The 17,341-nt window shown below is 36.9% G+C and overlaps 2 protein-coding genes across 3 annotated transcripts in view; one reads left to right on the forward strand and one right to left on the reverse strand.

The window, feature by feature from the left end:
* KLHL20 (kelch like family member 20) overlaps nt 1-17,341 on the reverse strand; it is an 89,544-nt gene that overhangs the window by 61,336 nt on the left and 10,867 nt on the right. For both annotated transcript variants that reach the window (XM_037825323.1, XM_037825322.1), the window contains exon 3: nt 2,288-2,861. In XM_037825323.1, coding sequence (XP_037681251.1) covers nt 2,288-2,861 — 574 coding nt within the window. The remainder of the gene's footprint in view (nt 1-2,287; nt 2,862-17,341) is intronic.
* LOC119526337 (ADP-ribosylation factor-like protein 5B) lies at nt 5,579-6,246 on the forward strand. Its single transcript, XM_037825325.1, has one exon. The coding sequence runs from the start codon at nt 5,689-5,691 to the stop codon at nt 6,226-6,228; it is 540 nt and encodes a 179-aa protein (XP_037681253.1). The 5' UTR covers nt 5,579-5,688; the 3' UTR covers nt 6,229-6,246.

Raw genomic sequence — 17,341 nt, forward strand, 5'->3', positions numbered from 1 at the left:
CCCAGCCTACTAATGCTGTTTTCTAGAACTTTTAGAATTTCATTTTTTAGGTTTATTGACACATCAGAAATTTCATCTGTTTAAGGAGTTTATTTTTCCCCCAAATCACCAGTTTTTCTAATGACATTTATTAAACAATTCTACTTTCCCCACTGACTTACAATGTTTTAATATTTCTTAAGGCCAATGGCCCTAATACTATTTTCATCAACTTCCTGGCTACTATCCCTGGCTACTCCTTCCTTCTTGAAACAACCCTTTCCTTTGCATTTTATGCACTAACTCCACACTCCTGGATTTCCTTTTCTGTCTTCTCTAGTCATTCCTCAGTCTCCTTTGCCAGTTGTTGCTTCACTAATCATCCCCCAATACTGGAAAAATATCTGGATCTTCTCTTTCTTTCCTCCTAAGCAATCTCACTGGCACTGATTTTTTGACTTTGCTTATGGTACATTTTTTGTCATAAAAGTTTTTAATATTTATGCAATCAAATTTATCAATTTCTTCCTTTACAGCTTCTAGGATGTATCCTACTTAGAAAGAATTAAGCCATGCTTAATTACTATGTTGATGACACCTAAATTTTAATCTCAGTCTAACCTTTTTCTAACCTACAGATACATTTAAACAGTTGCCTGCTCAATAGCTCTACTTAGATACCTCAAACTCAACATATCTAAAATGGAACCCATGTTCCTACCTCCTCATACTGTTTTCCTCTCTAGTACATCTGTAACACAAATTCCTAGAATTGGGACTTCAGTGTCAAAGAATGTGTGCATTTCCAATTTTGACAGACATTGCTAAATTTCTTTTCATAGGAGTTGTATCTATTTATACTCATATCAGCAATATACCTATTTCTCCATGGCCTTGCCAACAAGGTGTACAATCACACTATTGGATATTTGTAATCTGATAGATAAAAATGGTTCTTTGGCATAGTTTTAATTTGCATTCCAGTTACTATAAACAAGTTTGGTCATGTTTTCATACATTTGAGGAAAATCTTTTTTATCTACTGCCCATTTTTCTGTTAAGTCATTCATCTAGGTTATTGACCAACAGGAGCTATTGATATATTAAGGAGATTTTGTCTGTGATGAGTTGCAAATATTTCCCCCCAGTTTGTCTTTTGACATTTCTTTTCTTATTACTGTTTTGTTTTTACCATGCAGTTTTTGAATTTTATGTAGTCAAATCTATCAATCGATTCATTCTGGATTAATCAATTAGGAAGGCCTTCTTCACTTCAAGAATATAAAGAAATTGTTCCATGTCATCTTCTAATATTTTCATGGTTTCATTTTTATCTTTAAATCTTTGTTCTACTGGAGGCTATCCTGGGTGGACAGAAAATTGATTTTTTAAAGTATACATTGTACTATATCTCTTCTTCAAAACACTTCAATAGTTTTCTATTGCTCTTAAGATTGAATCTCAAATTTTTAACATGCTGTTTAAACTCCAGAGTGATCTGGCCCTGTTCTTTCTCTGAAATCATTATGTAACATCATCCTCCTTGCTCTCTGGTTCTCTCTGGGCTTCATACAGTTTCTCAAACTAGCTATGCTTCTTCATATTTCAGGATTTTACATGAGATGTTCCAGGGCCAAAGTTAAATCTCTCTGTAATACACCTTTAAATCATCCAGTTCTTCTTTGTAGCATGCATAAACTGTAATTATTTGTGTAATTATGCATTCAGTGGCTATCTTCCCTGCTAGATTATGAACTCCATGAATACAGGGACTCTAGGGGTCTTATTCAGCACTGTGGTCTCAGTTACCAAGCACAGAGACTGGAACTTAGCAGCTTTACAAATGAATGAGTAAAAAATCACAGGCTTCATGAAAAATTCTTGTGGTAATATATAAATTCATTTTTTCTGATTATCAGTTCACCAAGTAATCTTTGATCCATAATTTAGACTGCTGAGCAATCAATCGAAGGGAATGCCTTATGCAAATAACTGATACCAGGTATCCTATCAGATAAAGATCCTCTTATGAATTAATAAGCTGTATTCTGTCTTATAAATTAGCCTTTTATGAATATTGCTAGGGATAATTAATCCCTAAACCTCAATTTTTGCTGGTAGAACAAAAAATGGGCCTGTAAGACAAAAATCAGGCTGAGTATTTATAACAACTTATTTCTTTCACATTTTGAGTTAAAATCAGCAGTAAATATCCAGGCAGGTATGTGTTAACTAGCAGAATACAAACCCATATAGCTCTCTTAACAAATATGTTATGAATGCATTGAAACCACCAAGTACAACTCACCTCTTGAAAGTTATGTTGAGTGAATTTATCTGCTATCCTTAGTAACTCGCGACATGAATGTGTGTCAGCAAAAGCCCGAATGCCCAGGCAGTTAGAAGGATCCAATTGTCTCTTTAAGAATTCGCAACAGGCTTCCTGTATTTCTGCCAACTGGAGGAGACAAGCAGCTGGCAGAAGGGTCTGAACATTGCCCTCTTCCACAGTTATCTGGGAGGTATATGCAAAGTCAATTAGGAGTTCCATAGCCCTCTCATCTATGTCTCGGATCACTACTTCTGTCTGACGGCTCTCTGCCAATTCTCCTGTAAACATAGCTCTAAAGTAGGGACTGCAGGCTGACAAAATGACACGATGAGCATATATCTTCTTAGCGCCCACAACTAGCACTACGTCACATAGCTCCCGGTGCTTTCTCAGAAGGTTAATAACTTCCAAGGTTTGTCGAGGGTGCTTGTCTGAGATATAGGGCATGCGGGCAGGTTGGGGAACCCCTTCTGGCAGTTTGTTGGGGTCTCCAAGGGTACAGCGGCTTGTTACATCCATTCCAGTCTCTCCTGGTCGAATGTTGGTACACCTACAGGGGTGAGGGTAGAGGGAAGAGAAGAAGGCAATATTATTAGAAGCTTACCTCTGCCCTAAAGTATTCATAAGTCAAGAGACAGGGAAGGCCTGCAAGTACCAAAAGAGAGAATTAGGCCCCCAAAGAGCTCCCTTTTTAAGAACCTTAGAACCCACAAATGTCCTTAAAATCTCTTGGAGGTTGCAAGGCTATTAATTCCAAGTCATAGATAGTCCTTTCGCTATGTGTGCCCATAAAATAAAAGACAATCCTTTTCTCATTCCAGAAGTAGTTGACTGTCTTAGGTTGCCATCTCTTACAACTGCCTGCTGTAAGATTAATAAACATTTATGGAAGACATTTGTAAATGATTCTCCCTCTGCACAAAACATACCCAGGAAACTTTAATTTCTTAATCTAGCTTAGCCAAAATCTTGGTATTTTTTATTTTTTCTAAACCATGGTTGGTGTTGATTTCTCATTTTCCCTGGTTTATATATTAAATTTCTCTAATTTCAGCATAAAATCTGTAAAACATAGCTTCTACTACATGAAAAGATCAGAAGGACACTATAGACTAAGGTCCAAAAAATTTATTTTACATGCAATACCGTATCTCCTTCATTCCCAGATGCATAATTTTTCACAGTTTAATATTTCCAAAATTAATAAACGTCTAAAGCTGATGTCAAAGAAAGTTGCCAGCTGCCAGGTAGAGAAGTTATGATATAGTTGTCATGGAACCATACATAGGAATTTAGCCACATTTATTGAAACAGATACAGAATTTTCAAAGCCAAGAGGTCAATATAACAGAAAATGACAACTGCTCAGGATTTGAGAGCTGTTGGTCTATTTTTGAGAGAAGAGAATTTACTTCAAATGATCTGTAATTCATTTTTTTTTAAATCTTATTTAACCAAATAGGATACATGTCTTGCTATGTCTCAAAATTATATAGCCAATTACAATGGTTCTAAAGATGTAGAAAAAAAAGTCACAAGCACAGATTATAAAATGTGGATTATCACTGTGATACTATGGATAACTGCTGAAGGCCAAAAATAATGCAGAGGATTCTCTGGTGTCTAAATGAGAGGAAAGTTTAGATAAACAAAAGCTGAGGGAGTTCGTCACCACTAGACCGGCTATTCTGGTTTGCTAATGCTGCCAGAATGCAAAACACCAGAAATGGATTGGCTTTTATAAAGGGGGTTTATTTGGTTACACAGTTACAGTCTTGAGGCCATAAAGTGTCCAAGGTAACACATCAACAATTGGGTACCTTCACTGGAGGATGGCCAATGGTGTCTGGAAAACCTCTGCTAGCTGGGAAGGCACGTGGCCGGTGTCTGCTCCAAGTTCTGGTTTCAAATGGCTTTCTCCCAGGATGTTCCTCTCTAGGCTTCAGCTCCTTGAAAATGTCACTCTTAGTTGCTCTTGGGGTGTTTGTCCTCTCTTAGCTTCTCTGGAGCAAAAGTCTGCTTTCAACAGCCATCTTCAAACTGACTCTCAGCTGCAGCTACTCTCTCAGCTCCGGGCATTCTTCAAAGTATCCCTCTTGGCTGTAGCTCCTCTTCAAAATGTCACTCTCAGCTGCACTGAGTTCCATTTGTCAGCTCATTTATATGGCTCCAGTGATTTAATTATGCCCACTCTCAATGGGTGGGGTAACACCTCCATGGAAATTATCCAATTAGAGTCATCACCCACAGTTGGGTAGGGGGCATTTCCATGCAAACAACCTAATCCAAACATCGCAACTTAATCCCCACTAATATGTCTGCCCCACAAGATTGTATCAAAGAATATGGCTTTTTCTGGGGGACATAATACATTCAAACTGGCACACCATCCCTATAAGAGATGCTAAAGAGAGTTCTACAGGTGGAAAGGAAAGGACAACAGACAATAGATGGAAGCTGTATGAAGAAATAAAGATCTCTGGTAGGGTAATGTGGTGGTTTGGAGGTTTTATGGATCCCAGGAAAGATCATGCTCTTATAGCTAATCCATTCCTCCAGGTGTAAACCTATTGTGGGTGGGGCCTTTTGATTAGGTTATTTCAGTGGAGGAATGCCCCAGGTGGGTATTAATCCTCTTAACAGAGTCCTTTCTAAGAGGATGAAAGACAGACAGAAAGACACAAAAGTTGAGAGAGAAAAGCAACAGAAACATAAAGGGAGCCACTCAAGCTTGAAGATAAAAGCAACAAAACCCAGAGCAGAAAAAAAACCAGCGACACCATGTGCCTTGCTATCTGACAGAGGAGTCCACGTTATCATCTTATAATGCCTTGATTTTGACGTCTTCACAGCCTCAGAACTGTGAGCTGTACTGTGCTTGTAAGCTAATAAATCCCCATTGTTAAAAGTCAGTCCATTTCTGGTATATTGCATTTTGGCAGCTTTAGCAGACTAAAACAGGCAGTCACATGGGTAACTACAAATAACAGTACTATTATAGTTTTAGTTTGTAACTCCACTTTTTATTCTTACAGGATCAAAAGGCCAATGCATAAAATGTAACAATAAATCAGTGATTTTGGACTCATAATGTATAAACATGTAATTTGTGACAATAATTACATAAAGGTGGGGTGACAGAGGGTTTAGGAATATAGTTTGTGTGTACTATTGAAGTTGGGTTGGTATCACAGCAAAAGAGATTGTTGTGGGACAGAATGTTAGATTAAGGCCCACAGTAACTACAAAGAAAATATTGGAGGCTCTCCGGGCCGGCGCCGCAGCTTGGGACGGGCTGCCGGCCCGTCGGGCTCTAGGCCGCGCCTCGGTCCCCGCGGCACCTGCTGCCAGAGGCCCGCGGCCAGCGCGGGCTCGTGATGGGGCTCCTCTTCGCGAAGCTGTGGAGCCTCTTCTGTAACCAAGAACACAAAGTAATCATAGTGGGACTGGATAACGCAGGGAAAACCACCATTCTTTATCAGTTCCTGATGAAAGAAGTGGTTCACACCTCTCCCACCATAGGAAGCAATGTGGAGGAGATCGTGGTGAAGAACACACATTTCCTCATGTGGGACATCGGGGGCCAGGAGTCCCTGCGTGCCTCGTGGAACACCTACTACTCCAACACGGAGTTCATCATTCTTGTTGTTGACAGCATTGACCGGGAACGACTAGCTATTACAAAAGAAGAATTATACAGAATGCTGGCTCATGAGGATTTACGGAAGGCTGCAGTCCTTATCTTTGCAAATAAACAGGATATGAAAGGCTGTATGACAGCAGCTGAGATCTCTAAATACCTCACCCTTAGCTCCATCAAGGACCACCCCTGGCACATCCAGTCCTGCTGCGCCCTGACGGGAGAAGGGTTATGCCAAGGTCTTGAGTGGATGAGCTCCCGGATTGGTGTGAGATAACTGTTCCGCTCAAGAGAGACTGCTTTATTTATTCTGTGGACCTGGACACTCTCCCCGGCACCTTTGGCTGCTGAGGCAGCAGCATGTTTAATTTATAACAACACAAACCTCTGCAAGCGACACTTGAATCAAGTGCAGCTGAAATGGAAACATAAAAGAGTTTTTAACTTTTTTTTAATGCACTAATCTTCAGTTGGATGAGCATAATGTATGACTATGTTTTCAGCAACAAATTCTTCTGACTGCTATTCTAATTATTCAAAGACTGCCTCGTGAGAAGTGTTTGTTATATATTCAACGTTTTCTGAAGTATTGTCACGACCCTTTCGTTTATTGATCCCAATGCCCACCCCCCATTAATTACTAATTTGATAGAGTCATAGTGGAAATCATCAGGTACCTCTTGCAAACTTCTCTGGCTCTGCACATTTGCTTCCTCCGTAAACCACTTATCGTGTGGACAGAACTTGTAACAAGTGGGGGAAGCCGCCTGGAGGGTACACACGCAAAGACTAAACATCACAAGAATTTGCCTTTACATGAGTGACTCCCCCACCGTATTGCAAATCATGGAATAATTTTACGTTGCTATTAGCATGGAAATTAAGTAGATTATTTATCTGAAAGAATGAAGGTCACTCTTCGGCCTGTGACTGGAGAGCGAGAAGTGACCCTTTATTCACATTTGGTCAGAAACTAATCCCAGCTTTGATGATGAATGCTGTTGGATAAATCTCATGTTAAGAATGTCACATTATCCAAGGCAAACATAACTATATGACATTACTAAAGCATACCAGCGCTAAAATGGAAACAATACCTGGGATGTTATTACTATCAATTACAAACAACTTTATTATCAGCAAAAGCTTCAAAAATCTATTTGCTAGGGGCATCATATCTGTAAATACTATATTTTGAGCAAGAACTAAAACAGAAATATAAACAGTTCATTTTATTTCATAAATTTTGAAGAATACCTGCATCTGTAATAACATTTCTACCACCAGCAGCATATTACTTACTGTACCACGTGGCGTTCCTTACATCCATTTGAGGGTGTAGTATAATAGGCTAGAAACATTGCCATATTTATAGTTATGCTTCCTGTTGTAATATTTTTTGCTGGATTATAGGCAACTGCAGAGTTTAATCCTAGTTTTTAGACTATTACTTCAAGACTCAAAGTTAATACACTAACAACTTATAAGTTTAGAAAGAGGAAAAAGTCCCAATCTATCAGAAGTGTATTGGATAGCATTAAGTCACAAGACAGTTTTTCTAAGGAAGAAAAATCTACACATTGCGTACCTTAAATTAAGAGGGAAGGACAAGCATAGTAGTTTCAATCCTGCTTTTTTCAGATGTTTGAGTTTGCAATAATGAAAAGGTTAAAATGCATACTTAGAGAATAATACTTCATTGTGCAGTATTTTTTAATTTGGGTCAAAAAGTAAGATTCAGTGTTCATAAGAATATCAAAATACCTGTTCAGAGTCATGGCTTAATTTTAATATTTTATTTGTATATTGATTTAAATTTTGCCTTGTTTTCAAGTGTACTGATTTATTATATTTAGTCTAATTTAATGTGGTAACATTTTCTGATTTCTGTTTAGTGGTAGCATACCCTAGAACTGAAAAATGTCGAAAGTAAAGCTTTCTAGACTTTGGGAACTAATGGTTTGACTTTTTTTTTTAACCTTTTTCTTAGTGATTCTGTACAGGTAGAGAATAAGCTTTTTTTATTTTTTTTTAAACATAATTCATAATCAGTAACATGGGAACAAAGGAGACATAAAATAGTATGGATGCTTTGTGGGGTATGGATGTGGGTGGGGTGGAGGGAAAGTTATTGAAAAACACCTTTTACCTAAAGCACATTTTGCCTGAATTTCTATCTTGGTTATATAGTTCAGCTGTCTATATTAAAGGTAATTCTTTTAAGTCTTGTTTTGAAAAGAAGCATATTCAGTACTTCTGTAACCATTCTTATTATGAAATGATTATCTGCCTTCTACATAGTATGATTGGCTGGCTCAATTTTCCTCAAGCAAATTATATGTTTATTTTTTGTATTACCACATCAGCATTATATCAAAAGTGTTTTTACTAGTCAATTGTATTTTGTCAAACAACTACTAGTATATACTCAAATTTGCTATTTAATTTTTAAGATACAATTTATTTTGTTTTCTAAATTCTTTTTTAAAATATGTTAGTTTTGCATTAGAAATGATTTATGTTAACTGTGTGTTGAAGATGAAATCAGCATGCAACTAGATTTTGTGCCAAAATCTGTGTTTGAACGTTGATTGACTGAACATTTTGTAAAAGTTCAACCAGGAAATTTATGTAAAATTTTTTAAAAGTATTTTATAAGTTCTCTTTAGATACCTTTTGTTACAATAGTATGAAAGCCAGTTATCTTTTACTCCAAGAGAATGTGCTGACTCACACAGGTATCTAGTACTGAAGCGCCAATTCTGACATTCATGGTAAACCAATTACGCAGTACTGCCGGGTGAAAAAGGCGAACTGTAATTCATTAGTGCCTTTATTCATATTTTGAGATAAATTCTCAATTTTATACTATGCCTGTTCTTTGGAGGTCAGATTATCAGCTGAGTCATTGCTGATCATGTGATCGGCACTTCGCCCTCCCCTTCAGCCTCGCACGCTGCCTCCCAAGGTCTCTCCTAAGTATTGGAAAGCAACGCAGCTGCCTACTTACCCTCAGGAGGTTATTCCACATTATGTTTTTAGTTTGAGAATAGAGAAATTAAATTTTAATGGTAATCTTTTCAATATATTGTTACAACTTAAATAGAAAACTACCCTGTAAATTCAAATCTGGCATCTTTCCTAATTTTGAATATGTTACTTTCTTCATCTTTTAACCCCACCTCTGCTCTTATTGATGCTCGTTTGAGGACTCTCTTAGTATTTAACAGGCCCTTTTACAAGAGATATTCTTCATTTTTTGAATTGTGAATTATTAATCCCTTAAAATCTGGAATATTAATGTAAATGTCTATTAATCGATTAAAAATTGAAGATTAAATATGTAATTTTTGCTTTTAGATTCTTGTGTTACTATGCTTTAAAGGTATAATTACTCATAAAATTTGTTAGAAAAAAGAATAATAAATCTGTATTCCATTGCTAAAAATAATTTCCAGGTGGGCACCAGCGCTGTGGCCACAGGCACTGCGATGCCGTTCGACGCAGCCTGGTCTGTCTGAGAATCTGCTGCGTGCAGAGAAGGCGTTTTCCTCTGGGTGTGGGCAGCTCCGTGGACCGCCTTCTCCAAGGAGCTATGTGAAGTCACGAAGCAGAAAATTTTAAAGAAAACTAGAAGATTTTTTAAATCCTGTTGGTCTAAGTATGTTAGGGCACATTATAAACAGAATTATTTCCCCCAGCACTCTCAACTGAGAACCTCCTCAGTGGGGAAAATGCTGGTGTTAATGCCTAGAGCTGGGTAAATTTCATTGGCATTTATTTTTGGAAACCACTTTGGGTCCAAAAAAACTCCACATCCAGCTCAATTCTAAAGGATCTTTTGCATTTTGTCAGGGTTAGTCACTTCGAGATGCAGCATGTGTGGTATAAAGACTCTCGGGCTGGCCTGCCTCTAAAGAAGTCGGTCCCAGTCTTCCCTTGGCCATTGTCCTCTTGGCCTTAGATACTTTTAAGTTCCTTCTTTCCTAAACTGAGGAACTTACACTAGAGCTCTAACATGTCTTGATTTTAAAATCCTGAATCCTTATATGCTATTATTAAAATTGGAAAACCTGGAATATTGTAAGGAAAGACATGTAATGTGAAGTTAAATTCCTTTCTAGTATTTGAATCTCACCTGCATTATCATTTCATTTAGTAAAAGAATACAATCAAGTAGGAAAACAAAAAGTATCAGTTACTGGGTATTCAACTTGAATAATAGCTATTAACAACACAAAAGAGAAAATAAGCCATATTGCTAAGAAATTGATATTCTTGTAATGTGCCAGTATGTGTTGGCGGAAGCACTTCTGTCCCACTTGCCTTGCTCACTTTTCCGGCTTTTGCTGCTGGAACGACATGGTTCGTCTGTGTAGTCTGTTGGCTTCAGGTGCCCCCTGCCACACATGACAGTTCTGTGTGATGCCCCAGTGTTGAAAAGTGTGTTACAGCCACAATGTCAGTATTTTAAATATTCATAAATCTGAAGGTGGTTTGCAGTCAGGATTAGTTTTTTTTTTTTTTTTTAATAGTCTCATCCTAATCCAGTTAGTGTTCATTTGAAGACTGAAATCCAAAAGTCACATTCCCAAAAAGTATCTTTTAAGAGCTCCGGGTGATCAAAGATAGAGATGGCCAATATGAAAATTATTTTCAACTGCTCAATTTCACCTTTAAAGTAGAAAAAGATACTGTGTTCAGCAGACCTACAAAGAATTTTAAATGCATATGGTTTGCGAAATACTTGGGAGATGTCAGTTTGGAGATTCAGGTCCAAACACTTGAAGCATAAGTCAAAATACTTGAAACAAAGACTGACATGGGGTAGAAAATCTTCAAAAGGATATTAGCCAGTAGAAAATTTGAGTGAAAACAGTGCATCCCCAACCCCACCCCCCATCACCACCATTGGAGGCACTTAAAATTACTAGAAATTACAGTCTTCTACCGTAGATCTGAATGGCCTCTGTTATTTTTAATGTGGCCACAGGACGTAAAAGCTGAGTTGGCTTTAAGAATTGGGGAGTGTAGTCACTTAGATGCATCTTTTTCTTACTTTTTGTTTACCAGAAAGTTGCATATTCCTATGGAATGGGAAAAAAATAAAATGTTTTTTGCATATCTTTTGAAATAGAAAGTAAAGTCCTAAAAACAGAAATTCTTGTGCATAAACTTGTAAGATTTTAATTTAAGAATTACCTCAATTTTCAATCCATAAGGTGCTTTGCTCAGTTTGTGGAATGTTGCACCATCCCATAAATGCTCCCTTTTCTCCCAAACTAATTGAAATATGCAATATTCACAATTAAGGAATGGGATTTTGTTTTGTTTTTAGTTGTTTACCACCAGCAGAACTAATGCGGTATTTCACATTTGCAAATGGTCTTCATTAAAGCACATGGCAAGTGCTTAGTCAATATTAAATTGTTTTTATTAAACCATTTTAAGGAAAATTTCTAAAATTTGATCATATTACACTGTGAATATATTTCCATTAGTGCTGGTGAGATATCAAATGACTATCAGTTGATCTGGATTAAATATCATTTATTTGTGTGTTTTAGACCTAGTCACAAGAAAGACTATAATCATTTTAATTTTACATTTTCCCTCAGGAAATTTCATGGACTGTGCAGCTCCTATTTGTTCTCTTGGAGTAAACTGTTCAGTGTAATTATAGAAACTTAATTTTGATTTTAAAAAAAGTTGAGCTGCTATTTCATTAAGAGTGTGAAATAAAATGATGGTTTTCCTTTTTCCGATTATGTGATATGTAGAATTTTTAATCCCTATTCGTCTGTTTCACAGAGCATGGTTTCAAAAAACAGACAGCAAAATTGAAAAGCAGGTACAGCCTTGCTCTTGCGTTTCTCTTCAGTCAGGATATCATTTATGCTGTAATCGCCCCTGGCCATCTGAACAGCACTTGGTGCTTCCGAGCATTGAAGAGGAGGCGACAGATGCTCTGTTCTGTGTACTTTCCATCGTCTGAATGCGCAGCTGCTATAGTGTGTGTTCTTAGAGTTACGGTCATTTAAGATTTAGGTGAAACTGGTGTTACCCACCAGGCTTCAGCCTGTCTGAGAAGGTCTCGCAAGAGCGTGGCTTCTCAGCCTGGCCGAATAGAAAACGGTGCTGATAAGGTCCGAGCTAACAAATTGCGTCTTTGTGTGGTCCTCGGTATTGTACAGAGGGAAAATAAGTCTTTCATGCTACAAACTATGCTTCTAATCCCAACCAGTTGACTGAAATGTGTGCCATTGGTCCAACAGATTAAAAGAAGCATTAGTAAAATGAAAAGAGCAAACAAATTATTCAGTGCATATATGTCATCACTACTTGAAAATGGTTCAAAGCTTGTTCTAATGGTCAGGCTGTTTAAAACGCATGTTTTAAAAGGGTCAATAGCTCATGACTGTCATAAAATTCCTATTTTGTATGTTTAGGTTGCCAGGACTCATAATTTTTTACTCTGCAGTTATGTCATGATGGGTTGCTGCTGCATGCCTATTTACCCAAGTAAAAGGGTGCTGTTTGCTCTGGAATGCTCATCTTGTAGACACTTGGGCAATCGTGGTGCAATACAGTGTAACATTCATGTGTTTTTGTTCAACAGTTTTATTTTTGTCGTAATAAATAATTACTTTTGCAATAAAAAAAAAAAAAAGAAAAAAAAGAAAATATTGGAGAATATGCAAGCTCATAAAGACAGAAATTAGAGTACAGGTTACCAGGGGCAGGGGGCAGGGGGTAGGGGGAATAGGGAGTTAATGCATAATAGGTGTAGGGTTTCTGATTGGGGAGATGGGAAAGTTTTAGTAAAGGAAAGTAGTGAGGGTACCACACTATTGTGAATGTGATTAATTCCATTCAATAGTACTAGGAGTCGTTGAGAGGAGAAAGTTTAGTTGCATATATATCCCTCCTCTCCCCACTAAAAAAAGAGCGACTAAAGAGATGATGGCAATTAAATGCAATACTTGAACCTAGATGGGATCTAGCAAAGGAAGAGAAAAGGCTCAACAGAACATTATTGTGACAAATGAACAAATTGGAATATAAACTGTAAGCTTTAAATCAATGTTAAATTTCTTGGACTTGATAACTGCACTTAAGGTGGTACAAAAGTGAATATCCTTGTTCTTAGGAAATGTACATGGCAGTATTAAGTATTCAAGGTGCATGATGTATACAACAAACACTCAACTCTTCAGAAAATGAATGATAAATGGAAAGATTCACAGATGAAAGATAAGTGGATGGGGGGCATAGGGTGTATGTTGTAGTTCTTTGTATGTGATATGTATTATTATTATTTTTAAACTGTCCTTTCAGTTTGAAAGTATTTCAAGATAAAAAATTTAAGAAAAAAACCCAAAGGGAAGAGAAACATTCTGGCATATACTACTCCGTTCAGGTACGTATGCTGCAGTTGTGTATGTACACACACAAATTCACATATATTTATATTTTAGGTGCCTTTGTAAACTGCAGATTATATAAGAAAAGCCACTGATGTAAGTATATGTCTGGCCTGAGTTTTGAGGTCCCATGCCATAAGGGCCAAGAGATACAAGAAGGAAGAAGGAAAAGAATATCTCTCATTTCAGGATTGCCCAAGACCAAGTTCTAAAACATGTGAATTTTGCTTTTGGCACATTCCCACCTCAATTTCTATAACTTTTCTCAATCACCTTCAGTAGCTCCTGGAATATTTTATCCTTCCCCCTTCTTTCAGCCCAGTTCCTTGAAATGTTCTGGGCTCCAAAATGACCTATTTCATATCCACTTCCCCACAAATAAGAACTGTGTTCTTTTAATAAAGTTGATTACAGGAAGATGTTGGGGGGGGGGTCATATTAAACTAACTCACTTGAATATATTTGTAATACAAATTCTTAAATTCTTCCAGTGATCCTGAATATATAAAAAATGCCCAAATTAATTTTAATTGGTCTAATTTTAGGTAGAAAGACAGATAAAAGTAAAAACAGTATAAATTTCACAGAAGCCCTTTATTCTTTGCCTAACAAAAGTGTTATGTATTATCATATTAGAAAATAAAGCGTATAAAGTAAAATGCAAATGTTTCTCCCAGTGAGGTACGCTTTAACAGTACATCCTTGGGATCTATCCTTCTAGATATTTTAGTATGCACAAACATGTTTGTATTTATTTTCCTTTTTCACTCAGTAACATATCATGGAGCAGAGAAGATCATTTTGATCCTTCTTTGACTAGGGAATATTTCCCACTAATTTAGTCCTCTTCTTCACAAATTCTCCTATTCTACGTCTGAAGGCACAAATTCTTCCAAAGCTCTAAGATCTGTTGTGCTGTTTATTTGTGTTTTTTTAAACAAAGGCTTTAGGGTGCAGTAATGGGTACCTACTTGTATACATAGACTGTGGATGTCTCTAAGTCAGGCATTTCCTGTATATTAAAGTATGTTTTGCCGAAACTGTGTTAGAGGACACACTCTTGAGAGGGTGTATTAATTATTTTCCTTTAAAAATAGTGATCTCCCATTATGTTCTGTGGTAAAGCTCTGTGAACTGCCTTCCACACTCTGGACAAGATCTGGGATGGCGAGTCCCTCAGGCCAACATCAGTCAGATTGGGCCCGACATACATGCTCTCAGTATGTGCAAGAGCGTTACTGTGCTCCCTCTAGAACTGCAACCAGGGATCTGCTCTGGGAGCACAGGCCAGCTCCACACCAAGCCAGTGAGGGGCAGTAAAAGGACCAGTCAGTTCCCATGAGATCTTTGCTTCTTTAGTACCTTTTTTCTTGATTCAGTGCTCACCCTGTTACTATGGTCCTTTAACTGTTTTGGGAGCTTTGAAAAAGATGTTTCTGCCAGTTCTTTCTCATTGTTCAAAATTTCTTTGGGGAGACGGAGCCCTGGAGAGTCTCGGTCTGCCATGTTGAACTGCCAGGTGATTTTTTTGACAAGAATTCCTAGTCCACTCAATGGGGAAAGAATAGTCTCTTCAACAAATGGTGCTAGAAAAACTGGATACCCACATGCAAAAGAATGAAGGATCCCTACCTCACATCATATACAAAAATCAACTCAAAATGGATCAAAGACCTAAATATAAGAACGAAACTATGAAGTCCTAGAAGAAACATAGGGAAGCCTCATCAGGACCTTGCATTCAGGCATGGTTTCTTAGACTTTACACCATAAGTAACAAAAGAAAAAACTGACAAATGGGACTTCATCAAAATGAAATCTTTTGTGCCTCAAAGGACTTTATCATGAGAAAGACAACCTACGGAATGGGAGAAAATATTTGGAAACCACATATCCAATAAAGGTTTAGTAACCATAATAATAAAGAAATCCTACAGCTGAACAACAAAAAGACCATGCAATTAAAAAATGGGCCAAGGGCTTGAATAGACATCTCTCAAAAGAAGAAATATAAATGGCCAATCAGCACATGAAAAATGCTCAAAATCATTTGGCATTAGGAAAATGCAAATGAAAACCACAAAGAGACACCATTTCACACCCACTAGACTAGAAATTGTTAATAAAACAGAAAATAACAAGTATAAAGGATGTGGAGCAATAGGAACATCTGTTCACTGCTGATAGGAATGTAAAATGGTGCAGCCGCTGTGTAAAAAAAGAATAAAAAAAATAAAACACTATTCCCTATTGCCTCCACTAATGGAACCAGTAGCAGGAAATAGTTCAATAAACCAATGTAGTTGATTTTTAAAATATGAGGTTGAGTGAAGAGAACAAATTTCAGAACAACAACAAAAGGGATCTGACCAAAAGGGGAGTCTGTACATTCATCAAATTTGATAAACCTACATTATAGGATCAGAGTATATATGTATGTATCTATAAATTTTATAAATTGATGTTCTCTACAAGTCTTTAAATATGAAAACTGCCCTTTCTTGCTTAGAATAACCTGTCATTCCAGCTTGAAAAAGATTTGGAATAGAATGGATCATCACATCATCTAGCACAATGCCCTCCTTTTACAGCTGAAGACACTCATTTGGTTAGGACTTGCTCAGAATCATGACATTTTCAATAGCAGAGCAGATCTCCTGATGTTTTTTGAATAAATGATGGCCACCCCCTGAGATACTGTGACTATTTAATAAATGTGATTCACATAATTGCTGGGGGAGTGGAGAGAGTTTATAGGAATATCTAGCAATTCAAAATAAGGTATTTGTCTTTGCTTTTCTTTCTTAAGGATTATCCAAATTACTGTACAACTCTTTTTAGGAGCCCGAGAAACAGTACTAAATGCAGACTTTTTTAGTTTCAGTCATCATCACAAAGAATTTCACCAGTGAAATAGCACAAGAGTCAAACGACTTAGTAAAAGAAGCCTACAAAATGAATTTTGGATTTAAGGAAACAAACATAACAAAATTAAACCTTAGTCTTCCCTCTTCTAGCTAAAAGTTACTGGGATGTTCTAAGAAATTTTCAGAATTACCTTTAAGTATTTCTAAAATATAGTCAAGGGTTTATTATCTTTAAAAAAAGTTACTCCAGACAATACATATAAGGGAAATGAATTTGTTCATTATATTCATGTTTCATATATAGACATCAAGATGAAAACTACAATGTAAATTATTGATAAATATAGTGTTAGAACAAAGATATTGGGATTTTCATAATCATCACACTGTATTGACAAACATGCAGAGAAAAGAGAGTCTATGCTTCTCAGTTAAGAAGGTAATTACTCTTTTAACAACTATTTACTAATTTTTTATAATGTACAAAGCATTTTGCTATGGACTATGGAAAATTCAAAGGAATATAAAGAGGAATCAGGGAATCTAATTATCTAAAAGTGAAGACACATGAATAGCCAGAAAGAAGGCAGCCAGGATAAAAAATGTGATTTAGAAAGGCAAAATGTGTTAAGAATTTATTCAACATCATTCAAGAGAGAAAGATCCTAGATCTGATAGGCATAAGCAAACAGATTACTAGAAAGGAGTGTATTTTGTTGTGGGGTGGGAATATCATATTGGGTCTTCCCAGAGCTTAGGTAAAATATTCTACACCCATGCTGGAGATCATTAAATTTCTGTTTCTGATTCTATATTCACTAAGCAACCTTCTGATGAATAATTCTTCCAAAGTTACTATGTTATTTAAAAGGGGGGTAGGTGACTCAAGCATTTTGATCACTGGGTTTTAGATCAGCTTCATGTGAGTCTTTCTCAGAGGCTAATCATCTATAACTATACTGACATAGTTTAATATCTCAAATCTGTAGCACTGACAAAGGCTATGGTATAATAAAATCTTAGGTGTTGACTGAATCCCCTGGGACAAAGGGGTGGAGAAACTAAAAGGATATTCTGGGAAGAAGAAATTGCATGCAGA

Source organism: Choloepus didactylus, chromosome 2 (genome assembly GCF_015220235.1).
Source record: "Choloepus didactylus isolate mChoDid1 chromosome 2, mChoDid1.pri, whole genome shotgun sequence".
Taxonomy (NCBI): domain Eukaryota; kingdom Metazoa; phylum Chordata; class Mammalia; order Pilosa; family Megalonychidae; genus Choloepus; species Choloepus didactylus.